At 40.3% G+C, this 27,462-nt stretch overlaps 1 protein-coding gene across 14 annotated transcripts in view; it reads left to right on the plus strand.

Moving 5' to 3' along the window:
- LOC139745942 (protein lap4-like) overlaps positions 1-27,462 on the plus strand; it is a 556,451-nt gene that overhangs the window by 459,378 nt on the left and 69,611 nt on the right. For 12 of the 14 annotated variants that reach the window (XM_071656641.1, XM_071656649.1, XM_071656650.1 and 9 more), the window contains 5 exons: positions 7,011-7,116; positions 12,322-12,381; positions 13,150-13,336; positions 19,988-20,156; positions 23,580-23,640. In XM_071656641.1, the coding sequence (XP_071512742.1) occupies positions 7,011-7,116; positions 12,322-12,381; positions 13,150-13,336; positions 19,988-20,156; positions 23,580-23,640 (583 nt within the window). The remainder of the gene's footprint in view (positions 1-7,010; positions 7,117-12,321; positions 12,382-13,149; positions 13,337-19,987; positions 20,157-23,579; positions 23,641-27,462) is intronic. The other 2 variants (XM_071656646.1, XM_071656651.1) reach the window with 1 other exon arrangement.

A 27,462-nucleotide genomic window follows, 5' to 3' on the forward strand; every position in this document is an offset into this window, starting at 1 on the left:
CTGTGGAAGGTATTAAGAATATATGGTGTGGGAGGCAAGTTGTTAGAAGCAGTGAAAAGTTTTTATCGAGGATGTATGGCATGTGTACGTGTAGGAAGAAAGGAAAGTGATTGGTTCTCAGTGAATGTAGGTTTGAGCAGGGGTGTGTGATGTCTCCATGGTTGTTTAATTTGTTTATGGATGGGGTTGTTAAGGAGGTAAATGCAAGAGTTTTGGAAAGAGGGGCAAGTATGAAGTCTGTTGGGGATGAGAGAGCTTGGGAAGTGAGTCAGTTGTTGTTCGCTGATGATAGAGCGCTGGTGGCTGATTCATGTGAGAAACTGCAGAAGCTGGTGACTGAGTTTGGTAAAGTGTGTGAAAGAAGAAAGTTAAGAGTAAATGTGAATAAGAGCAAGGTTATTAGGTACAGTAGGGTTGAGGGTCAAGTCAATTGGGAGGTAAGTTTGAATGAAGAAAAACTGGAGGAAGTAAAGTGTTTTAGATATCTGGGAGTGGATCTGGCAGCGGATGGAACCATGGAAGCAGAAGTGGATCATAGGGTGGGGGAGAGGGCGAAAATCCTGGGAGCCTTGAAGAATGTGTGGAAGTCGAGAACATTATCTCGGAAAGCAAAAATGGGTATTTTTGAAGGAATAGTGGTTCCAACAATGTTGTATGGTTGCGAGGCGTGGGCTATGGATAGAGTTGTGCGCAGGAGGATGGATGTGCTGGAAATGAGATGTTTGAGGACATGTGTAGTGTGAGGTGGTTTGATTGAGTAAGTAACGTAAGGGTAAGAGAGATGTGTGGAAATAAAAAGAGCATGGTTGAGAGAGCAGAAGAGGGTGTTTTGAAATGGTTTGGGCACATGGAGAGAATGAGTGAGGAAAGATTGACCAAGAGGATATATGTGTCGGAGGTGGAGGGAACGAGGAGAGGTGGGAGACCAAATTGGAGTTGGAAAGATGGAGTGAAAAAGATTTTGTGTGATCGGGGCCTGAACATGCAGGAGGGTGAAAGGAGGGCAAGGAATAGAGTGAATTGGATCGATGTGGTATACCGGGGTTGATGTGCTGTCAGTGGATTGAATCAGGGCATGTGAAGCGTCTGGGGTGAACCATGGAAAGCTGTGTTGGTACGTATATTTGCGTGTGTGGACGTATGTATATATATGTGTATGGGGGTGGGTTGGGCCATTTCTTTCGTCTGTTTCCTTGCGCTACCTCACAAACGCGGGAGACAGCAAAAAAAAAAAATATGTATATATATATATATATGTATTATTGACTGGTTGGTAAGGTTATTTAATGTATGTATGACTCATGGTGAGGTGCCTGAGGATTGGCGGAATGCGTGCATAGTGCCATTGTACAAAGGCAAAGGGGATAAGAGTGAGTGCTCAAATTACAGAGGTATAAGTTTGTTGAGTATTCCTGGTAAATTATATGGGAGGGTATTGATTGAGAGGGTGAAGGCGTGTACATATATATATATATATATATATATATATATATATCTGCTACTCTGTCATCAGATATAGGGTGTTTGGGTCGAGGTGGTGTGCAAAGTGAGAGGGTTAGGGAAAATGATTTGGTAAACAGAGAAGAGGTAGTAAAAGCTTTGCGGAAGATGAAAGCCGGCAAGGCAGCAGGTTTGGATGGTATTGCAGTGGAATTTATTAAAAAAGGGGGTGACTGTATTGTTGACTGGTTGGTAAGGTTATTTAATGTATGTATGACTCATGGTGAGGTGCCTGAGGATTGGCGGAATGCGTGCATAGTGCCATTGGACAAAGGCAAAGGGGATAAGAGTGAGTGCTCAAATTACAGAGGTATAAGTTTGTTGAGTATTCCTGGTAAATTATATGGGAGGGTATTGATTGAAAGGGTGAAGGCATGTACAGAGCATCAGATTGGGGAAGAGCAGTGTGGTTTCAGAAGTGGTAGAGGATGTGTGGATCAGGTGTTTGCTTTGAAGAATGTATGTGAGAAATACTTAGAAAAGCAAATGGATTTGTATGTAGCATTTATGGATCTGGAGAAGGCATATGATAGAGTTGATAGAGATGCTCTGTGGAAGGTATTAAGAATATATGGTGTGGGAGGCAAGTTGTTAGAAGCAGTGAAAAGTTTTTATCGAGGATGTAAGGCATGTGTACGTGTAGGAAGAGAGGAAAGTGATTGGTTCTCAGTGAATGTAGGTTTGCGGCAGGGGTGTGTGATGTCTCCATGGTTGTTTAATTTGTTTATGGATGGGGTTGTTAGGGAGGTAAATGCAAGAGTCTTGGAAAGAGGGGCAAGTATGAAGTCTGTTGGGGATGAGAGAGCTTGGGAAGTGAGTCAGTTGTTGTTCGCTGATGATACAGCGCTGGTGGCGGATTCATGTGAGAAACTGCAGAAGCTGGTGACGGAGTTTGGTAAAGTGTGTGGAAGAAGAAAGTTAAGAGTAAATGTGAATAAGAGCAAGGTTATTAGGTACAGTAGGGTTGAGGGTCAAGTCAATTGGGAGGTGAGTTTGAATGGTGAAAAACTGGAGGAAGTGAAGTGTTTTAGATATCTGGGAGTGGATCTGTCAGCGGATGGAACCATGGAAGCGGAAGTGGATCATAGGGTGGGGGAGGGGGCGAAAATTTTGGGAGCCTTGAAAAATGTGTGGAAGTCGAGAACATTATCCCGGAAAGCAAAAATGGGTATGTTTGAAGGAATAGTAGTTCCAACAATGTTGTATGGTTGCGAGGCGTGGGCAATGGATAGAGTTGTGCGCAGGAGGATGGATGTGCTGGAAATGAGATGTTTGAGGACAATGTGTGGTGTGAGGTGGTTTGATCGAGTAAGTAACGTAAGGGTAAGAGAGATGTGTGGAAATAAAAAGAGCGTGGTTGAGAGAGCAGAAGAGGGTGTTTTAAAATGGTTTGGGCACATGGAGAGAATGAGTGAGGAAAGATTGACCAAGAGGATATATGTGTCGGGGGTGGAGGGAACGAGGAGAAGAGGGAGACCAAATTGGAGGTGGAAAGATGGAGTGAAAAAGATTTTGTGTGATCGGGGCCTGAACATGCAGGAGGGTGAAAGGAGGGCAAGGAATAGAGTGAATTGGAGCGATGTGGTATACCGGGGTTGACGTGCTGTCAGTGGATTGAATCAAGGCATGTGAAGCGTCCGGGGTAAACCATGGAAAGCTGTGTAGGTATGTATATTTGTGTGTGTGGACGTGTGTATGTACATGTGTATGGGGGGGGTTGGGCCATTTCTTTCGTCTGTTTTCCTTCCGCTACCTCGCAAACGCGGGAGACAGCGACAAAGTATGAAAAAAAGAAAAAAAAAAAATATATATATATATATATATATATATATATATATATATATATATATATATATATATATATATATATATGGATGAAGTGATGAGAGTTGAAAGCTAAACTAGGGAAAGGGGATGCAGAGATGGAGTATGGCAATGAGGTATGGTGGCTAGTGATTAGCCTGTTTGTGGATGATAATGGTTTGTTTGCTAAGAGTGAAGATGAATTGCAAAAGGTTGAAAATATGTTTTATGATGTGTGTAAGCATAGGTGAATGAAGGTAAATGCGAGTGAAAGTCAAGTAATGGTGTTTGAAAGGAAATAAAGTGATATTAAGATTCTTATTGATTGAGAGGGTGAAGGCATGTACAGAGCATCAGATTGGGGAAGAGCAGTGCGGTTTCAGAAGTGGTAGAGGATGTGTGGATCAGGTGTTTGCTTTGAAGAATGTATGTGAGAAATACTTAGAAAAGCAAATGGATTTGTATGTAGCATTTATGGATCTGGAGAAGGCATATGATAGAGTTGATAGAGATGCTCTGTGGAAGGTATTAAGAATATATGGTGTGGGAGGCAAGTTGTTAGAAGCAGTGAAAAGTTTTTATCGAGGATGTAGGGCATGTGTACGTGTAGGAAGAGAGGAAAGTGATTGGTTCTCAGTGAATGTAGGTTTGCGGCAGGGGTGTGTGATGTCTCCATGGTTGTTTAATTTGTTTATGGATGGGGTTGTTAGGGAGGTAAATGCAAGAGTCCTGGAAAGAGGGGCAAGTATGAAGTCTGTTGGGGATGAGAGAGCTTGGGAAGTGAGTCAGTTGTTGTTCGCTGATGATACAGCGCTGGTGGCTGATTCATGTGAGAAACTGCAGAAGCTGGTGACTGAGTTTGGTAAAGTGTGTGAAAGAAGAAAGTTAAGAGTAAATGTGAATAAGAGCAAGGTTATTAGGTACAGTAGGGCTGAGGGTCAATTCAATTGGGAGGTGAGTTTGAATGGAGAAAAACTGGAGGAAGTGAAGTGTTTTAGATATCTGGGAGTGGATCTGTCAGCAGATGGAACCATGGAAGCGGAAGTGGATCATAGGGTGGGGGAGGGGGCGAAAATTTTGGGAGCCTTGAAAAATGTGTGGAAGTCGAGAACATTATCTCGGAAAGCAAAAATGGGTATGTTTGAAGGAATAGTGGTTCCAACAATGTTGTATGGTTGCGAGGCGTGGGCTATGGATAGAGTTGTGCACAGGAGGATGGATGTGCTGGAAATGAGATGTTTGAGGACAATGTGTGGTGTGAGGTGGTTTGATCGAGTAAGTAACGTAAGGGTAAGAGAGATGTGTGGAAATAAAAAGAGCGTGGTTGAGAGAGCAGAAGAGGGTGTTTTGAAATGGTTTGGGCACATGGAGAGAATGAGTGAGGAAAGATTGACCAAGAGGATATATGTGTCGGAGGTGGAGGGAACGAGGAGAAGAGGGAGACCAAATTGGAGGTGGAAAGATGGAGTGAAAAAGATTTTGTGTGATCGGGGCCTGAACATGCAGGAGGGTGAAAGGAGGGCAAGGAATAGAGTGAATTGGAGCGATGTGGTATACAGGGGTTGACGTGCTGTCAGTGGATTGAATCAAGGCATGTGAAGCGTCTGGGGTAAACCATGGAAAGCTGTGTAGGTATGTATATTTGCGTGTGTGGACGTGTGTATGTACATGTGTATGGGGGGGGGTTGGGCCATTTCTTTCGTCTGTTTCCTTGCGCTACCTCGCAAACGCGGGAGACAGCGACAAAGTATAAAAAAAAAAAAAAAAAAAATTAAGATTCTGGAGGAGGTGAAAGAATTTAAATAGTTGAGAGCTACTTTAGGTAAATTTGATGAGATGGAAGGAGAGATAAAGGAGAGAGCATTACAGGGTAGAAGAGTCACTGGGTCCTTTAATGAAGTAATGGATGATAGAGGTGTAAGTATGGAAGTGAGGAAAGGATTAAGGGACAGCGTAGACCATCTGACCCTGATCTATGCCGCCAAAAATGGACATGGAATGAGTCAACAGAGAGCAAGAATCCAGGCTGTGGAAAAGCTGTTTAAAAGGAGCCTGTGGTATGACTAGATGGAATGAAGAAAGAAATGAGGGAGTGTATGAGAGACGAAGTATGGTAGGGAATGTAAAGGGAATAAATTGTGGAGTGGTAAAGTGGGTGAAACATAATACTTTGAGGTGGTTTGGGCATGTGGAAAGAATGCATGATGAGTAGTTTATAAGGAGAGTTTATGAAAGGACAATTAAAGGGGTTGAGTACAATTAAAGGGGTTGGTTTGAGAGGAAGACCAGCTGTGACATGAGGAAATAGAATGGAAGAATACTGGAGGGAGAGAAATGGTAGAAGAATGCATGGAATGGTGTATATGAGGGAGACCTGTAAGGACAGGGGTAAGTGTGGAGACTCTTTTGCCATGACCACATCATTAGTAGGTATTCCTGAGGGAGTGGAACAAGTGTCAGAGATATAGATAAACAGATAGATGTTCCCTTCAGACAATACATAATTTGAAGGGAACTGTAAGAAAGAAATCCATAGTGATATTGATTTATAAGCCTCCAGTGATCTAGAACAATTATACTTTGACAACAATGAAGGAACAATCAGGTTGGTACATGAAGCTGTAAAAGATGCACTTCTCTTAGAATATAATGTACCAATAATGGGGGATTTCAAATATAAATAAATAGACTGATGGGGTTTAGAGTCTCTTGGTGAGAGGGAGTCATGGAGACATAAGTTCTTATAGTGTATACATTAAGATTTTCTATACCAGCATATCAGTGAACATATTAGGATGAGAGGGACTGATACACCATAATTATTAGATATCATCTTCAGACTTACTAGCAGTTATATTGAAAATTTTTACAGTAATTGAAAAAAGAGGTCATGTGATACTAAGTTTGGTTATGTGGCAGATGAGGAAGTTAAAATAGCAGAGATTAGACAGGACTTGAATAGGAGATATAGCAGGGGAAAGTATGCAGAACAGCAATTTCAGTTATGAGGAACTAGGGTATTATGTTGAAAACTCCTTTGAAATTTACAGAGAAGGAGGAAGAACATGTGTACATTTATCTTGAAATACAGAGAGAAGGTTAAGAAAAAGGGAGGAATGGGAGAAAAAGGAGCTAATAGAGAAGGTCCAGAGGAGGGTAATAGAGATGATACCATGATTAAGAGAGCGGGGTTACAAGGTAAGCTAGAGGTTTTAGATTTGCCCACCTTTGAAGAGAGAAGATTGATGGGTTTTTAAAAGTGATTAATGATGTGGGCAATAAACAGTTCTTTGAGAGTTGTAGGGATAGAGCATACAGAGGACATAACATGAAATTAAAGTAAGAGACCTGCTAGAGAAAGATGAAGAAAAGGGATTTTATGATATAAGAGTGTGGCTGAATGGAATAGAATCACTTGGACATGGTTAGTGCAGAAAGCATACATGAATATATGAGGTTATATGATAGACAATATTCAAGAAATGGGACCCCATGAGTGTAAAACTCCCTCCCCATACAGTACAAATAGGTAACAGGTAATTATGTATACTCTAAAATGCTTAGTACTTGAGTGGAATATTGACAGATGTCTATGTGCACCTTTATTTGATTAGAAAAACAGTTGCTGTAAGAACTTATCATAATGCTTGATATTTTGAGGCATTATGATGTTTGCTGTCATCATTCATGAAGTTTACATCTTTCAGCATGTTGAAGAGACTCCATCTGAAAGTCCTAAAAAGATGACTTTAAAAGACAAAATGAAGTTCTTTGAAGATGAAATGAAAAGGGACAAAGAGGGGCCCCGTAAAGGTAAGTTTAGAGGTTTGACTTAGATATGATTTATTTTTGCATTTTAGATGTTTTTTAAATGTTACCTTTTTCATGCACTCTGAACAAGTGAATTATTTGCTAATGCATATTGAGTTTACTCACACACACACACACACACACACACACACACACACACACACACACACACACACATTGCCATGTAAAGTGAGAGACAGTTATGTTGATTACCCCAGAGTGATATGCCAAATGTTACGACAATGTTCTTTACAAAGAAAAGAGTAAATACTGGTGAAAGATTATTTAATGACACATACATAGGGGGATAGGGGAGAAAGAATACTTCCCACACATTTCTCACGTGTCGTAGAAGGCGACTAAAGGGGAAGGGAGCGGGGAGCTAGAAACCCTCCACTCCTTGTATTTTAACTTTCTAAAAGGGGAAACAGAAGAAGGAGTCACACGGGGAGTGCTCATCCTCCTCGAAAGCTCAGATTGGGATGTCTAAATGTGTGTGGATGTAACCAAGATGAGAAAAAAGGAGAGATAGGTAGTATGTTTGAGGAAAGGAACCTGGATTTTTTCGCTCTGAGTGAAACGAAGCTCAAGGATAAAGGGAAGAGTGGTTTTGGAATGTCTTGGGAGCAAAGTCAGGGGTTAGTGAGAGGACAAGAGCAAGAGAAGGAGTAGCACTACTCCTGAAACAAAGAGTGGTGGGAGTATGTGATAGAGTGTAAGAAAGTAGACTCTAACTCTAGATTGGTATGGGTAAAACTGAAAGTGGATGGAGAGAAATGGGTGATTATGGTGCCTATGCACCTGGGCATGAGAAGAAAGATCATGAGAGGCAAGTGTTTTGGGAGCAGCTGAGTGAGTGTGTTGGTAGTTTTGATGCGCAAGACCGGGTTATAGTGATGGGTGATTTGAATGCAAAGGTGAGTGATGTGGCAGTTGAGGGAATAATTGGTGTACATGGGGTGTTCAGTGTTGTAAATGGACATTGTGAAGAGCTTGTACATTTATGTGCTGAAAAAGTACTGGTGATTGGGAATACCTGGTTTAAAAAGAGATATACGTAAGCATACGTATGTAAGTAGGAGAAATGGCCAGAGAGCGTTATTGGATTACATGTTAATTGACAGGCGTGCGAAAGAGAGACTTTTGGATGTTAATGTGCTGAGAGGTGCAACTGGAGGGATGTCTGATCATTATCTTGTGGAGGTGAAGTTGAAGATTTGTAGAGGTTTTCAGAAAGGAAGAGAGAAAGTTGGGGTGAAAAGAGTGGTGAGAGTAAGTAAGCTTGGGAAGGAGACTTATGTGAGAAAGTACCAGGAGAGAAGGAGTACAGAATGGAAAAAGGTGAGAACAAAGGAAGTAAGGGGAGTAGGGGAGGAATGGGATGTATTTAGGGAAATAGTGATGGCTTGTGCAAAAGATGCTTGTGGCATGAGAAACATGGGAGGTGGGCAGATTAGAAAGGGTAGTGAGTGGTGGGATGAAGAAGTCAGATTATTAGTGAAAGAGAAGAGAGTGGCATTTGGATGATTTTTGCAGGGAAATAATGCAAATGCGTGGGGGATGTATAAAAGGTATAAAAGAAAGAGGCAGGAGGTCAAGAGAAAGGTGCAAGAGGTGAGAAAGAGGGCAAATAAGAGTTGGGGTGAAAGAGTATCATTAAATTTTAGGGAGAATAAAAAGATGTTTTGGAAGGAGGTAAATAAAGTGTGTAAGACTAGGGAACAGATGACGTCAGTGAAAGGGGCTAATGGGGAGGTGATTACAAGTAGTGGTGATGTGAGAGGAGATGGAGTAAGTATTTTGAAGGTTTGTTGAATGTGTTTGATGATAGAGTGGCAGATATAGGGTGTTTTGGTAGAGGTGGTGTGCAAAGTGAGAGGGTTAGGGAGAATGATTTGGTAAACAGAGAAGAGGTAGAAAAGCTTTGCGAAAGGTGAAAGCCGGCAAGGCAGTGGGTTTGGATGGTATTGCAGTGGAATTTATTAAAAAAGGGGTAACTGTGTTGTTGACTGGTTGATAAGATTATTTAATGTATGTATGACTCATGGTAAGAAGTAAGTAATGTAAGGGTAAGAGAGATGTGTGGAAATAAAAAGAGTGTGGTTGAGAGAGCAGAAGAGGGTGTTTTGAAATGGTTTGAGCACATGGAGAGAATGAGTGAGGAAAGATTGACCAAGAGGATATGTGTCGGAGGTGGAGGGAACAAGGAGAAGTGGGAGACCAATTGGAGGTGGAAAGATGGAGTGAAAAAGATTTTGAGTGATCGGGGCCTGAACATTCAGGAGGGTGAAAGGCGGGCAAGGAATAGAGTGAATTGGACCGATGTGGTGTGCCAGGGTCGACATGCTGTCAGTGGATTGAATCAGGGCGTGTGAAGCGTCTGGGGTAAACCATGTAAAGTTCTGTGGGGCCTGGATGTGGAAAGGGAGCTGTGGTTTTGGTGCATTATACGTGACAGCCAGAGACTGAGTGTGAACGAATGTAGCCTTTATTGTCTTTTCCTAGCGCTACATCACATGCGTGTGGGGGGAGGGGAATTAACGCAGCAAGTATGAATTATGTACATGTGTATATATATGTATATAGAAGCAGTGAAAAGTTTTTATCGAGGATGTAAGGCATGTGTACGTGTAGGAAGAGAGGAAAGTGATTAGTTCTCAGTGAATGTAGGTTTGCGGCAGGGATGTGTGATGTCTCAGTAGTTGTTTAATTTGTTAATGGATGAGGTTGTTAGGGAGGTGAATGCAAGAGTTTTGGAAAAAGGGGCAAGTATGAAGTCTGTTGTGGATGAGAGAGCTTGGGAAGTGAGTCAGTTGTTGTTCTCTGATGATACAGTGCTGGTGGCTGATTCATGTGAGAAACTGCAGAAGCTGGTGACTGAGTTTGGTAAAGTGTGTGAAAGAAGAAAGTTATGAGTAAATGTGAATAAGAGCAGGGCAATTAGGTACAGAAGGGTTGAGGGTCAAGTCACTTGGGAGGTAAGTTTGAATGGAGAAAAACTGGAGGAAGTAAAGTGTTTTAGATATCTGGGAGTGGATCTGGCAGCGGATGGAACCATGGAAGCGGAAGTGAATCATAGGGTGGGAAGGGGGCGAAAATTCTGGGAGCCTTGAAGAATGTTTGGAAGTCGAGAACATTATCTCGGAAACAAAAATGGGTATGTTTGAAGGAATAGTGGTTCCAACAATGTTGTATGGTTGCGAGGCGTGGGCTATGGATAGAGTTGTGCGCAAGAGGGTGGATGTGCTGGAAATGAGATGTTTGAGGACAATATGTGGTGTGAGGTTGTTTGATCGAGTAAGTAATGTAAGGGTGAGAGAGATGTGTGGAAATAAAAAGAGTGTGGTTGAGAGAGCAGAAGAGGGTGTTTTGAAATGGTTTGGTCACATGGAGAGCATGAGTGAGGAAAGATTGACCAAGAGGATATATGTGTCAGAGGTGGAGGGGACGAGGAGAAGTGGTAGACCAACTTGTAAGTGGAAAGATGGAGTGAAAAAGATTTTGAGTGATCGGGGCCTGAACATGCAGGAGGGTGAAAGGCGGGCAAGGAACAGAGTGAATTGGAACGATGTGGTATACTGGGGTCGACGTGCTGTCAATGGAATGAACCAGGGCATGTGAAGCGTCTGGGGTAAACCATGGAAAGTTGTGTGGGGCCTGGATGTGGAAAGTGAGCTGTGGTTTCGGTGCATTATTACATGACAGCTAGAGACTGAGTGTGAACAAATGGGGCCTTTGTTGTCTTTTCCTAGCACTACCTCGCACACATGAGGGGGAGGAGGATGTTATTCCATGTGTGGCAAGGTGGCGATGGGAATAAATAAAGGCAGACAGTATGAATTATGTTATTATTATTATTATTATACTTTGTCGCTGTCTCCCGCGTTTGCGAGGTAGCGCAAGGAAACAGACGAAAGAAATGGCCCAACCCCCCCCATACACATGTATATACATACGTCCACACACGCAAATATACATACCTACACAGCTTTCCATGGTTTACCCCAGACGCTTCACATGCCTTGATTCAATCCACTGACAGCACGTCAAACCCGGTATACCACATCGCTCCAATTCACTCTATTCCTTGCCCTCCTGAATTATGTACATGTGTATATATGTATATGTCTGTGTGTTTATATATATGTGTACGTTGCGATATATAGGTATGTATATTTGCAAGTGTGGACGTGTATGTATATACATGTGTATGTGGGTGGGTTGGGCCATTCTTTCGTCTGTTTCCTTGCGCTACCTCGCTAACGCGGGAGACAGCGACAAAGCAAAATAAATGAATAAATAGATAATATATATATATATATATATATTTTTTTTTTTGCATGCACTAAGCATGACTATAGCATTGTTTTGTTGTGTGTTTGCATATCTCATGAATGTCTGCCCTATAAATTTGAGGGTTCTGTAGAATCCCCTAGGTATAGGAAAAGTGAGTGTTGTATCTCAAAAAGGTGATTTTTACAAGCTCAGAGCTGCTTATAAAGCAATGGTAAAATTGAACTTCAAGATATACGGTTCATTATTTTAATGGTTTTTAGTTATTTGTGATTATAAAGAGGTAATGTTTTTTTGGTATACCCTTTGCCGAGTTTTAAGTTAGTGCTGGGAGATGTATACTTGTGTCTTATTTTCCATTGGTATATTTACACATGAAATTGCAGTCTTTACCAAATGCAAACCTTTTGAATGGATCGTTGTTGTGATACAGGCTTCACTTATGAGCCAGCCTCAGATTTTCCCTGTACCAAAGGGAACACTCTATCTTTTATTAGTGAGGTGCATTGAGAACTAGGAAATTGAGAGCATCAGGTGTATTGGAAGGATTAAATTTGCCTTATCTTTAATGACAATTATTACCATGTTGATCACCATGTAACTTAGAGCCACAGGAAAATTTAAACTTGTCATTTGTGATTTATTTGCTCACTGTACATTTTTCATGTAGAAAACAGTTTGTATATATGTAGAACTCTGTATGATGCTGTGGGTATGACAAGTTGAAGATTATTTGCAGTTTTTTGTCTTAAATGCAATCTTGTACATATCGAAACAGTAATAGTAATTGCCATAACCCACAGCAGATGCACTACATACCTTATAACCTTTCTCTGGATTTTTTAATGATTTATTTTGGTAGAGTTGATGCATGGATGTACATTGTTGATTCTGCATGACTTCTGCTTGTTACAGAAAACAGGAAGTTCTCTTTCCTGAGCCAGGATGAAGTTGCCAAGATGAAAGAAGATGAAGGTTGGTGTTCTGAAGTCAAATTGTCAAAATCTAGATATACTGAAGGACTGCTTTCTTAGTTCACTGACAGCTGAAATTGGATTGCTGTGAAGTTTATGTCCATTAGTTTATGTTGCAGTGTATATAGCATATTATCAAAGTAGTTTCTGTCGTACTGTATGGAAGGTCAGTCATTCTGTGAAAAATTAGTGTTGTATGATAATAATCATTGTATTGATTTTGATGGTAGATCTCATCTCCTAGATCTTACTAAAGAAATATTTCAATCAATACAGATGACTGAATAGGTTACCATAAATGATATACAGAAGTTTAATTGGAAACTGATTAAATTGTAATTATTGTTTGGGGTTAAGGATGCTGCCTCTGTTGCACATTTTAGAAATTGGCTCTCTGCTTCATAAAGGTGTGAATTGACAAACCCTGTTTCACACAGGACAGTGCTATACTGTTAAATTACAGAGATATAGCATAATGAGTTTGAAAAGTTATGATGATTAGTACTTATTTCCCTCCTTTTGATATGTGTTTGCTTGTGTTAGTTTTGATTTCAAGAGGTTAGTAATAAGCAAGCTTCAGCATGTGTGCTTTTGTTTATTTTGGCTTTTTTATTTTATTCTTAGCAAATATTCTTATTGAAATGATTGCAGTGTTTTGTGATTGCATTATATTATCTTGATTTTTATTGATATTACGTAAGAAATACTTTTATGATAAAACTTTATATTCCATCCTTATCATTTCTAATACAGTATTTTGACAAATTAGATCGGCGAGTAGCAAGCATGACGGCAGAACAATTGGCTAACCTCTCCCGTTTAGAAGATATAGAAGAAATGGCAGATGACTTGGCACAGCAGTTTGGTGTGAACAATAAATATGATCACCACAAGTATAATGACCAAGACATTATGGATGGTCTCAAAGAGACTAAAGATAAAGAAAACTCTATAAGGTAAGCAAATTTTTGTAATTTAGAACTTTTACCATGATAATCAGGAGACTTTGTTGTTCAAGTAATCCATTATTTTAGGGTTTATGTTGCATATGTAGAATAGTGATAGAAATTTAGAAAAATTTCATAAAGGATTATGTCTAACAAATGCCTAGGAAATGGAAAGGCAGACATGAAGCATTTGTCTCTTTCTCAAGACATCAAGTGGGCAACTGATGATGTCCTGAAAAGTAGATGAAGACTTGGTGCCTCAGCTTCTCTATATCCTATGGTTTATTGGATTTATCCACCATGGTAGTGTTGTGATTGTTTTGAAAAGGGTCATGTACAGATTGCATATTTGCTGAAAGACTGTTCCTCATGCTTATGACATGTTGAATTTATATTAGACTGTTGATAGAGTAAAGATCTCTGTAATTCTTGAGAATGGCATTTTACAGGTTCTGGTAATAACAGACATTACATAAACTTCGACATTGAAACATATTTTAGGAAGATATCTATGAGGGACAATTTCTTAAAGATGAAACAGAAGGAACCAAGCAAGGAAAGTTTATCCTCCTCAGATGCTCTGTCTGAATGTGTGTGGATATAACTAAGGTGAGAAGAAAAGAGAGATAGTTAGGATGTTTGAGTTAAAGGAACTAAGATGTTCTGGCTCTGAGTGAAACAGAGCTCAAGAGTAAAGACGTCAGGGTTAGTCTGAGGACTAGTTGTAGAAAAGTGTATAAGAGCATAAGGATGTGAGCTCCAGACTGGTATAGGTGAAAATAAAAGTGGATTGCAAGAGATAAATGATTATTTGTATCTGTTCTCCTAGCCATGAGAAGCAAGTGTTTTGGAAGCAGTTGAGTGAGTGTGTCAGCAGTTTTGATGCGAGGGACCAAGTATGAGTGATGGGTGATTTAAATGCAAAGCTTAGTTATGTGGGAGTTAAGGGTATAATTAGGAGTCACAGGGGATTCAGTAAGGTGAATGGAAATTGTAAAAAGCTTGTAGAGATATATGCAGAAAATGGGCTGATGATTGGGTATACCTGGTTTAAAAAGGGACATAGGAAGATGGTAAATGAATATTAATGAATTACATACTAATTGACATGCTTACAAAAGAGAGATTTCTGGATGTGGATGTGCTGAGGAGGAGTGGCAGCTGGTGTGATGTCTGATCATTACATGTAGGGGGCAAGGGTGAAGATTTGTAGAGGTTTTTAGAAAAGAGGAAACAATATGGAATAGGAGAGGGTGGTGAAAGTGAGTATGTGTAAAGAGACTTGTGGGAAGAGATATCAGGAGAGTGAGTGTAGAATCATAAAAGGTAAGAGAAAATGTTGTTAGGAGAGTGTATGGAAAAATGGGAGGTAATTAGAGAAGCATTGGTGGCATGTGTGGGAGAGGTGTGTGGCATGTACAAGGTGGGCAGGTGAGAAGGGTTGATAAGTGGTAAGATGATTAAGTAGAATTGCTAGTGAAAGAAAAAAAAGAGGTGGGTGGTGCTTATAAGGAAGGAATGCAATTAATTGGGAGATGCACAAAAAGTAGGCAGGAGGTCTTGAGGAAGGTGCAGATATTAAAAAGAGGGCAAATGAGAGTTGGATTGAACAAGTATATGAAAACTTCATAGAAAATAACAAGATGTCTTGGAAGGAGGTTAATAGTATGAGAAAGACAAGATAACAAATGGGAACATCAGTGAAGGAGGAAGTGGTAACAAATTGTGATGAATTGAGGAAGAGGGGAGATTATTTTGGCAGATGTAGGGTGTTTGGGTTGGGAAGGTATGCATAATGAGAGAGTCCTAGGAAATGGGATGGTGAAAAGAGAAGAGGTTGTGAAAGTCATGTGTAAGATGAAATGTGACAAGTGCGGTTCAAGTGGATAGTATTGCAGTTGAATATCTTGAGAAGGGTTGAAAGTTGTTGATTGGTTGGTAAGGATTTATAGTGTATGCGTGGATCATGATGAGCTGCCTGAGGATTAGCAGAATGCATGTTTAATGCCATTGTATAAAGGCAAGGAAACAAAGGTAAGCGTTCAAGCAACAGAAGTACATGTATAAGTTTGTTGAGTGCACCAGGTAAGTTTTATGTGAGAGTGGTGATTGACAGGGTGAAGACATGTACAGAGCATCAGACTCAGGAGAAGCATTGTGGTTTCAGGTGTGGTAGAGGATGTGTGGATGAGGTGTTTTCTTTAAAGAATGTGTGCAAGAAATGTTTAAAGAAACAGGATTCATATGTGGCATTAATAGATCTGGAGAAGGTATATGATAGGATTGATAAAGATGCCTTGTAGGAGGTGTTATAAATACATAGTGTGTGGGAGGAAAGTTACTAGAAACAATGCGATGTTTTTATCAAGAGTTAAAGGCATGTGTATGATTAGGAAGAGAAGGGAGTGAGTGGTTCCTGTAAAGATTGGTTTGTGGCAGGGGTGTTGAATGTCGCCATGGTTGTATGATTTGTCTATGGTTTGCATGGTAAGGGAGGTAAATGGAAGGATCATGGAGAAAGGAGTGATATGCAGTCTGTAGTGGGTGAAGGGGCCTGGGAAGTGAGTCAGTTGTGTATTGATGACACAGCACTGGTGGGAGAGTTGAGTAAAAACTGCAAAAGGTGGTGAATGAAAGTGGAAGAGTGTTAAATGAGGAAGATAAGATTATTGTGAATAAAAGCAAGGTGTGTTCAGTGTTGTAAATGGAAATGGTGAAGAGCTTGTAGATTTATGTGCTGAAAAAGGACTGATGATTGGGAATACCTGGTTTAAAAAGCGAGATATACATAAGTATACTTATGTAAGTAGGAGAGATGGCCAGAGAGCGTTATTGGATTACGTGTTAATTGACAGGCGCGCGAAAGAGAGACTTTTGGATGTTAATGTGCTGAGAGGTGCAACTGGAGGGATGTCTGATCATTATCTTGTGGAGGCTAAGGTGAAGATTTGTATGGGTTTCCAGAAAAGAAGAGTGAATGTTGGGGTGAAGAGGGTGGTGAGAGTAAGTGAGCTTGGGAAGGAGACTTGTGTGAGGAAGTACCAGGAGAGACTGAGTACAGAATGGAAAAAAGGTGAGAACAATGGAAGTAAGGGGAGTGGGGGAGGAATGGGATGTATTTAGGGAATCAGTGATGGATTGCGCAAAAGATGCTTGTGGCATGAGAAGAGTGGGTGGTGGGTTGATTAGAAAGGGTAGTGAGTGGTGGGATGAAGAAGTAAGAGTATTAGTGAAAGAGAAGAGAGAGGCATTTGGACGATTTTTGCAGGGAAAGAATGAAATTGAGTGGGAGACGTATAAAAGAAAGAGACAGGAGGTCAAGAGAAAGGTGCAAGAGGAGAAAAAAAAGGGCAAATGAGAGTTGGGGTGAGAGAGTATCATTAAATTTTAGGGAGAATAAAAAGATGTTCTGGAAGGAGGTAAATAAAGTGCGTAAGACAAGGGAGCAAATGGGAACTTCAGTGAAGGGCGCAAATGGGGAGGTGATAACAAGTAGTGGTGATGTGAGAAGGAGATGGAGTGAGTATTTTGAAGGTTTGTTGAATGTGTTTGATGATAGAGTGGCAGATATAGGGTGTTTTGGTCGAGGTGGTGTGCAAAGTGCAAGGGTTAGGGAAAATGATTTGGTAAACAGAGAAGAGGTAGTAAAAGCTTTGCGGAAGATGAAAGCCGGCAAGGCAGCAGGTTTGGATGGTATTGCAGTGGAATTTATTAAAAAAGAGGGTGACTGTATTGTTGACTGGTTGCTAAGGTTATTTAATGTATGTATGACTCATGGTGAGGTGCCTGAGGATTGGCGGAATGCGTGCATAGTGCCATTGTACAAAGGCAAAGGGGATAAGAGTGAGTGCTCAAATTACAGAGGTATAAGTTTGTTGAGTATTCCTGGCAAATTATATGGGAGGGTATTGATTGAGAGGGTGAAGGCATGTACAGAGCATCAGATTGGGGAAGAGCAGTGTGGTTTCAGAAGTGGTAGAGGATGTGTGGATCAGGTGTTTGCTTTGAAGAATGTATGTGAGAAATACTTAGAAAAGCAAATGGATTTGTATGTAGCATTTATGGATCTGGAGAAGGCATATGATAGAGTTGATAGAGATGCTCTGTGGAAGGTATTAAGAATATATGGTGTGGGAAGCAAGTTGTTAGAAGCAGTGAAAAGTTTTTATCGAGGATGTAAGGCATGTGTACGTGTAGGAAGAGAGGAAAGTGATTGGTTCTCAGTGAATGTAGGTTTGCGGCAGGGGTGTGTGATGTCTCCATGGTTGTTTAATTTGTTTATGGATGGGGTTGTTAGGGAGGTGAATGCAAGAGTTTTGGAAAGAGGGGCAAGTATGAAGTCTGTTGGGATGAGAGAGCTTGGGAAGTGAGTCAGTTGTTGTTCGCTGATGATACAGCGCTGGTGGCTGATTCATGTGAGAAACTGCAGAAGCTGGTGACTGAGTTTGGTAAAGTGTGTGAAAGAAGAAAGTTAAGAGTAAATGTGAATAAGAGCAAGGTAATTAGGTACAGTAGGGTTGAGGGTCAAGTCAATTGGGAGGTAAGTTTGAATGGAGAAAAACTGGAGGAAGTAAAGTGTTTTAGATATCTGAGAGTGGATCTGGCAGCGGATGGAACCATGGAAGCGGAAGTGGATCATAGGGTGGGGGAGGGGGCGAAAATCCTGGGAGCCTGAAGAATGTGTGGAAGTCGAGAACATTATCTCGGAAAGCAAAAATGGGTATGTTTGAAGGAATAGTGGTTCCAACAATGTTGTATGGTTGCGAGGCGTTGGATATGGATAGAGTTGTGCACAGGAGGATGGATGTGCTGGAAATGAGATGTTTGAGGACAATGTGTGGTGTGAGGTGGTTTGATCGAGTAAGTAACGTAAGGGTAAGAGAGATGTGTGGAAATAAAAAGAGCATGGTTGAGAGAGCAGAAGAGGGTGTTTTGAAATGGTTTGGTCACATGGAGAGAATGAGTGAGGAAAGATTGACCAAGAGGATATATGTGTCGGAGGTGGAGGGAACGAGGAGAAGAGGGAGACCAAATTGAAGGTGGAAAGATGGGGTGAAAAAGATTTTGAGTGATCGGGGCCTGAACATGCAGGAGGGTGAAAGGAGGGCAAGGAATAGAGTGAATTGGAGCGATGTGGTATACCGGGGTTGACGTGCTGTCAGTGGATTGAATCAAGGCATGTGAAGCGTCTGGGGTAAACCATGGAAAGCTGTGTAGGTATGTATATTTGCGTGTGTGGACGTATGTATATACATGTGTATGGGGGTGGGTTTGGCCATTTCTTTCGTCTGTTTCCTTGTGCTACCTCGCAAACGCGGGAGACAGCGGCAAAAAAAAAAAAAAAAAAAAAAAAAAGCAAGGTTATTAGGTTTTGCAGGGCTGAGGGACAAGTTAGTTAGGGTGTGAGTTTGGATGGAAAGAATTTGGAGGGAATGAAGTGTAGATACCTGGGAGTGTACATGGCAGCAAGTGGAACCATGGAAGCAGAAGTGAGACAGAGGGTGGGTGAGGGAGCAAAGGTTCTGGGAGCATTGATGTACATGTGGAAGGAGATGTTGTTGTCTGGGAAGGCAAAAATGGGTGTGTTTAAAGGTATTGTAGTGCCATCGGCATTGTGTTGATGTGAGGTATCATTTATAGATGAGAATGTGTAGAGGAGGGTGGATGTGTTGAAAATGAAATGTTTTAGGACAGTATGTGGTGTGAGGTGGTTTAATAAAATAATAAAAAGTTAAGAGAGAGATGAAGTAATAAAAAGAATTTGGTTGGTCTTCCCTTGGATTGCAAGGGTTTGTGTTCTGTGTAGCAGCTTCATTTGGAAGTACACTTATTTTCTCTGTTGTTTTTCTGAATAAGTAAATTATTGATAGTTCTTGATTTATCAAAGACCCTACTTAAGGAGTTCCCAAATGGAACAGGCATCAAAAATATAGATAGAAGAAAAAAATGAATGAAAAATGCAATTTACTATAATACTAAGTTGAATGTTATGATTGTGAGATGAATGCAAGAGGTAAGAAATCCAACCATTTTAGCAATTTTCTCATAAATGTTACCAAGTGTGTTGATAATCATTTGATTCACGCATTAGATAAGAACCTACTGAAGAGCATTGTTTATAGAAAAAAATAAGGTAAAATTGTTATCATTGGACATGGTTGATGTCAAGTTACAAATCAACGAGGGTCTAGTATATTTGTCTCTGAAGAAGCTTCATGTTTGGTACATTACAGATAATCAGTTTTGATAAGGTGATACTTATTTCTGTATTTGAACACTGATCAACAAGAGAAAATGAAAAAATCATTCTATCACTTATTAGTGCCCTAGTGTGTTTGTTTTCACTGAACATCTTGAAATGCATTCTTAACCTGATCTGAACTGGTGAGATAAGTCTTGAATACGGAGACAGAATTATTAACTTGAAGTCTAATTCTGAAATCTTCTTTGTTGTTATTCACCAAAACTCTTCTTTGGCTGAGCTTAACTCATTTGAATCTTAAGCATATCATGTGTAGATGATATAACTATTGTTTAGGCAGTTTACCAAGTATTACCAACTCACTGTTGAGCTAAAGATTGTTGCTATTGTTTTGAATGAATCTTTAGTATTGAGAATGTTTCAATAATTGTGTTTGAACTTCCTATGATTGTCAACAGATCAAGTTATGACAGTGGTGTAGTTCGAACAGCTAAGGCAGAAAGAAGAGCGCAGTCAAGGGAAGGCATAGTAAATGAGGAAGAACAGCTGTCCCCTGCAGACAGGCGGAGAGCAGAAGCTGAGAAGAGAGCTGCCTGGAGGCAAGCAAGACTTAAAAGTCTTGAGAATGTAAGGAACCTAATACACACCCATGATTTTATATAGCACTACAAGTAATTCTTGATCAGTTTGTATCCATTTATTTTTTATTTGTTTGTTTGGGATCTGTAAACCCATTCCCATTTGCTTGGGTTGGATAGAAATGTTCACATCCCAAAAGTGCATTGATTCATTCCTTCTGCCTATTTCCATTCGATAAACTTTTTGGCAGATTGTTGATTGAGAGGGTGAGTGCATGTACAGAGCAATTAGAATTGGGTATACAGACATTTTGATAACTCTTTCTTTTTTTTTTACACCTTGAAGATTTGGAACTCTCTCCCCTCCAATGATCTATCCCAGTAACTGTGACCTAACATTTTTAGACAGGTTTTTCAGTTCCTCCAAAATTTTTGAATACTTTTCCTTGTGTCGTCTTTATCCCTTTCATCAATCTGTCTGCATTTCAATTAAGGCCTGGCCTTGATGTGGACTTAAGTCTGCGACTGTTGCCTCCAATTTTTTTTGTTTTAAGAAATAAAAAAGCAGGAAGGGAGGATGAGTGGTTCCAGGTGAAGATGGCTCTGCATCAGGGGTGTGTGATATCACTATGGCTGTTTAATTTGTTTATAGATGGGGTAGTGAGAGAGATGGATGTAAGGGTCATGGACAGAGGGGCAGGTGTGCAGTCTTTTGTGTGTGTGGGTGGGTGGGTGATGGTGGTGGTTTGGAGGGGCCCTCTGGTAGGCAAGTCAATTGTTGTTTGCTGGTGACACAGAGCTGGAGGCAGATTTGAGGGAGAAATGACAGAGGCTGGTGTCTAAGATAGGGAGAGTGTGTGAAAGGATGTTATCTGGCCCAAGTTCTGTCTCCCAACTACCACTGTTTTTCTTTGTTTTGCCTACTGCTCTCCTAATTCTACAAAATTTATAACTTTCTTCAACTATCTAAACATTTGCCATGAGGCTATGACATCCTCTCACTTGTAAGCTGAGATCCTCTACATAGGAGATTTCAATGTTCACCGTTTGGAATATTTGAACTCCCATACGTTTGGTGGGGATATTGAAGCCCTTGCATTCTCCACTATCAGTGATCTAGAGAAAATTATCATCCACCCAATTCAGATTCTTTATTGCTGTGATTACTCTGGATCTGTTTTTCACCTCTAATTCTTCATGCTGTAGCTACACATTCTCACCCCCAATTAGTTCATCTGACCACACTTTCATAAATGTTTCTGTTTTAACAATGCCTTCCCGTCTTGCAGTCTCTTCTAAACATAAATAGTGGCACCTCAGCAAAGCTGACTGGAATAACATATGAAAATTACTTTCTGAATTTCCTGGGTAGATTACTGTCTCCCTTGTGGTGAAGTTTTGTCTACTGCTTTTGCAGGAATGGAAGCATATATCCCCTCTTCCTCCAAGACTATCACTTCTTCCAGTCAGTGGGTCAGATGTTCTCCTGCCTCTGACTTCAGTTCAGCATTTATCACTGCCCATAGTCATTGCAAGTACATTATCCATAAAGCAAAGTGTTCCATTATTCTAAGGAAGTGCAATAGCATCTCTTCATCCACTGATAGGTCTTTCTGGTCTTTAGCTAAAGGTATCCTTAACAACTTTTGTTACTGTACCTTTCCTTCACTTTCCTGTTCTGATGGGGGTATAGCTGTCATTTCCTTGGACAAAGCAGCTCTCTATGACTTTCGTTTCCCCTCAGACTCTGCCTTGGATGACTCTAATATTCCTTCATCCCATGATGCTCTTCTAACCACACTTATGCCCCTTCCTGTAATCTCTTTTCAAACTATCCAAAAAGCACTTCTCTCTCTGGACACAAGCAAGGTTTATGGACATGATGGAACCTTTCCCCATGTACTGAATAAGTGTGGCTCTGAACTTTACATGCACTTGTTTGTGTGTTTCATTTTTGTGTAAAAGTCAGAGCATCTCCCTCTTGGAAGCATCCATAAGAAGGCTGACCATTCTAACCCCTTTAACATGTTGTTGCTTTGACTTCTAATGTTTCTAAAGTCTTTGAATCTCTCCTCAGCTCTCATGTCCTCAGACATCTCGAATCTCACAGTCTTCTCTCTGATCACCAGTGTGGTTTCTGTAAGGAGAGATTCGCTGGTGATATCCTCTTCCTATTTCACTAATTCCTGGTCTTCATTCCCCCCCTGAATTTTAGGGAATCCTGTGTAGTTACCCTTGACATATCCATAGCTTTTGTCAGGATGTGGCACCAGGATCTCACCTCTTAAGCCCCCCTTTTTGGTTTCCTTCCTTCACTTTGCTCCTTTGTATCTAGCTTCCTGTCTTTCTGATTTATCTACATGGTTGTTGATGGATCAGCCTCTCCTCCTTTCCCCACCAGCAGCAGTGTCCCTCAAGGTTCTGTCCTGTCTCCTAGACTTTTCCTCCTATATATCAATGTTTCCTTTTTTCTGCAAATAACCAAATGTGCTCATATGCTGATGTATCAACTCTGCATTCCTTCACATTTTGCAACTCTACTCCTTCTCTCACTTGATCTGCATTCCATCTCAACACAACTTCCTAGATAGACTTGGACAGGATATCTCATTAGGTAGTTGTAATTTGGTTAAGTTTAAAGCCTCCAAGACCCAGTTTCTGCCCATATCTTTATTGAAAATTCCTCTGAACTTGTTTTTTTTTGACAGATCTGTAATTCCTCCTCTTATTTCATTGAACATATAAATTATTACTGTAACATCCACACTATCTTGGAAACCTTACATTGCAAAAATAGCTGTCTCTGAAAAATTGTGCTTCTTCTTTAGATGTCAAAATTTCTTTTCATTTGAACATTTGCTCTGTTTATACAAAGGATTGATCTTTCCTTGTATGGATTACTACTCTCACATCTGGGATGGCTTTATTGGTGCATCCTTACTTGATGAGTGGAAAGCAGTGTGACATATCAACTTCCCAGGCTTACCTCACAACTTGACTCACTTGCCCTATGCCACAGTTTTGGTTTGCTTTCCCTCTTTTATAGGTATATTACTATAGTTTTAGCTCAGCATGATTACTTTGTGGCCAGGGGCAGTTTAAAGGTGAACCATTTTGAAATGTTTCTTTCCCTACCCTGCAAAGCTTTGGAATGCTCTACCCCCTCATGTGTTTCCCAATAACTATGTCTAGGCACTTTTTAAAAGACAGGGTTTTCACTTCCTCCAAAATTCTTTTAGCTTTCATTAACCTCTTTATAGTTCAATTAAGGCCTGGGATTGATGTGGACTTTTGTCTGTGACTGGAGTTTCCAACGTAGAAAAAAGAAGTCCGTGGTCTATGTATTGAATCAGGAATAACTTTTGCACAGTAAATGATTGCCTTATCTGTAGCACTGTATTCATCATGTAGATCATATATTTCCAGTTGTAAGTTATTGACAAAACATTTTTGATTCGGATCTCTTTTACAGGATGCATTACAAGCCCAATATGTAATCGAGAAATACAGTGAATTATCTGACACAACGAACGGTAAGGAAGAGTAATTTATGTCTTGGACTGCTTGTTTGTTTATTTGACAGTTATACAATTCTTGTTGAAAACAGTTTTGGACACATTGTATCCTTACCTAAGTGATACATTTTTAATGAAAAGAACACACAAATTGCTCACATGAAATTGTTGTCATTAGGAGGAAATCATATTTGCTCTGTTTTGAATAAATGTGGTTTGATTTCATCTAGGGCATGAGTACTAATCTTGTAAGGCAAAGTTGTTAGGTTGCTGATGTTGGTGTAATGAGATAGAGTAGGATCCTTTAACTCATATTTGACAGGTTAACGCTCAGCTTGCCTTCGAGGCTGTCCTTTGCCCCATTGTACTGGGGAGAAGTGTGCATATGTTATACATATATATCAGTGAAGAATCAAAAGTGTGAATATGTACAAGAATGTATGTGAGAAATAGAAAACAGATGGATTTGTATGTAGCATTTATGGCTCTGGAGAAGGCATATGATAGGGTTCATAAAGATGCTTTGTGGAAGGTATTAAGAATATATTGTGTAGGAGGGAAGTTGCTAGAAGCAGTGAAAAGTTTTTATCAAGGATGCAAGGCATGTGTACAAGTCGGAAGAGAGGAAAGCAGTTGGTTCCCAGTGGATGTTGGTTTGTGGCAGGGGTGCGTGATGTCTCCATGGTTGTTTAATTTGTTTATGGATTGGGTTGTTAGGAAGGGGAATGCAAGAGTTTTGGAGAGAGGGGCAAATATGCAGTCTGTTGTGGATGAGAGAGCTTGGGAAGTGAGTCAGTTATTGCTCGCTGATGATACAGTGCTGGTGGCTGATTCAGGTGAGAAACTGAAGAGGTTGGTGACTGAGTTTGGTGAACTGTGTGAAAGAAGAAAGTTCAGAGTAAATGTGAATACGAGCAAGGTTATTAGTTTCATTAGGGTAGAGGGACAAGTAAATTGGGAAGTAAGTTTGAATGGAAAAAACTGGAGGAAGTGAAGTGTTTTAGATATCTGGGAGTGGATTTATCAGTGGATAGAACCATGGAAGCGGAATTGAGTCACAGGATGGGGGAGGGGGCAAAGGTTCTGGGAGCATTGAAGAATGTGAGGAAGGTGAGAACGTTATCTTGGAGAGCAAAAATGGGTATGTTTGAAGGAATATTGGTTCCAACAATGTTATGTGGTTGTGAGGCATGAGCTATAGATAGGGTTGTGTGGAGGAGGGTGGATGTGTTGGAAATGAAATGTTTGAGGACAATATGTGGTGTGAGGTGGTTTGTTCGAGTAAGTAATGAAAGGGTAAGAGAGATGTGTGGAAATAAAAAGTGTGGTAGAGAGAGCAGAAGAGGATGTGTTGAAATGGTTTGGTCACATGGAGAGAATGAGTGAGGAAAGATTGACAAAGAGGATATATATATGTCAGAAATGGCTGGAACGAGAAGAAGTGGGAGACCAAATTGGAGGTGGAAGGATGGAGTGAAAAAGATTTTGAGTGATTGGAGCCTGAACATACAGGAGGGTGAAAGGCATGCAAGAAATAGAGTGCATTGGAACAATGTGGTTTACCGAGGTCGACGTGCTGTCAATGGATTGAATCAGGGCATGTGAAGCATCTGGGGTAAACCATGGAAAGTTTTATGAGGCCTGGATGTGGAAAGGGAGTTGTGGTTTTGGTGCAATGCATATGACAGTTAGAGACTGAGTGAAATGAATGTGGCCTTTTTGTCTTTTCCTGGCACTACTTTGTGAGGTGTGTGTGTGTGTGTGTGTTATTTCGTGTGTGGTGGAGTGGCAACGGGAATGGATGAAGGCAGCAAGTATGAATATGTACATGTGTATATATGTATATGTCTGTGTATGTATATGTTGAAATGTATAGGTATGTTGTGTGCATGTGTGGGCGTTTATGTATATACATCTGTATGTGGTGGGTTAGGCCATTCTTTCTTCTGTTTCATTGCGCTACCTCGCTGATGCAGGAGCTGGTAATTAAGTATGATAAATATAATAAAAGATAAATTTCTTTTATTGTTATTTTCACTTTATATGTGTGGAAATAAAAGAGTGTGGTTGAGAGATCAGAAGAGGATGTCTTGAAGTGGTTTGGACATATGGAGAGAATGAGTGAGGAAACATTGACAAAGAAGTTATATGTGTCAGAGGTGGAGGGAACAAGGAGAAGCGAGACACCAAAGTGGAGGTGGAAGGATGGAGTGAAAAAGATTTTGAGCAATCGGGGCCTGAACACTCAAGAGGGTGAGAGGTGTACAAGGAATAGAGTGAATTGGAACGTTATGATATACTGGGGTCAACATGCTGTTAATGGAATGAACCAGGGCATGTGAAGCATCTGGGGTAAACCATGGAAAGGTGTGTGGGGCCTGGATGTCGATAGGTTTCAATGCATTGCACATGACAGCTAGAGACTGGGTGTGAACGACTGTGGCCTATTTTGTCTTTTTTCTGGTGCTCCTTCACTGAAGTGGGGGGGTGGTAATGCTGTTTCTTGCAGGGCTGGGTAGCACCAGGGATGGATGAAGGGAGCAAGTATGAATATGTACTTGTGTATCTATGTATATGTTTGTGTGTATGTATGTATATGTGTATATGTTGATACGTATATGTATGTATATGTGTGTGTGTGGGTGTTTATGTATATATATGTTTATATGATTGGATGGGTCATTCTTTGTTTGTTTCCTGGTGCTACCTCACTGACATAGGAAACAGCGATTAAGCATAATGACAAATATAAAAAGGTGTTTTTGAATGTTCATGTAAGTGTTATGCAGTAAAGTTAGCAAATTAGGCTATTACTTTTAGCCATTTTATCATTTTTGTGTTCTTTTAGGAGGAAATGAATGATTTTTCCTCTTCTTCATAGCATTCTTGATAATACAAATGCTTATATATCCACTAGACCTATCAAGTGGACCTCATACCTTTGGTAAGTTTGATTCACGGGAAAATAAAAGTTTTTCTTCCTCATAGTTTACTTGATAATACAGATGTTTATGTGTCCAACTACACTCTGTACAAGGATCCCTTGCCTCTGGTAAGTTAGTTCCAATGAAAACAGGAAGATTATACGAGTAAAAGATTTGCTTCAGCAAAAGTACTACATGCAACTTGGTCCATAGTAGTGATTATGAGAGGCATTGCATAACCATATACATTATATCATGACTTCTTTTGACCCTTCAGCAGATAAACAGATTTATTAAAGACCATTGACACTCACATTCCGTTGCTACAATTAGCCTAATTTCAGAAACTTTTACTGATGTTCCAAAGTTAATTTTAAGTCTTTATATGCATCATAGAGTTTAAATAGCATGCCATATATAGGTAACATCAATGCAGATGCTTTGCAGGACCACAATGGTATGTGCCATACAATTATTAGTTAAGCTAGTAGTTGATGGTGGAGTGAATAGTGATTATAAGGGTAGTGTAGTAATTGTTAGTGATACTGATGTGTCATTGGTGGTGTTTGAGATGGAGTTAGTATTTGTGATATTGGGTTGGAATAATGGTGGGCTGTGGTAGAGGTGGAGTGGAATTTTTCTACATCATTAGGAGAATAACCTGATATATTGAATCTTTTTTTTTACAAACATATAAATGTGAAGGCTATGGATAGAGTTGTGCGCAGGAGGATGGATGTGCTGGAAATGAGATGTTTGAGGACAATGTGTGGTGTGAGGTGGTTTGATCGAGTGAGTAACGTAAGGGTAAGAGAGATGTGTGGAAATAAAAAGAGCGTGGTTGAGAGAGCAGAAGAGGGTGTTTTGAAGTGGTTTGGGCACATGGAGAGGATGAGTGAGGAAAGATTGACCAAGA

Source organism: Panulirus ornatus, chromosome 63 (assembly GCF_036320965.1).
Source record: "Panulirus ornatus isolate Po-2019 chromosome 63, ASM3632096v1, whole genome shotgun sequence".
Taxonomy (NCBI): Eukaryota; Metazoa; Arthropoda; class Malacostraca; order Decapoda; family Palinuridae; genus Panulirus; species Panulirus ornatus.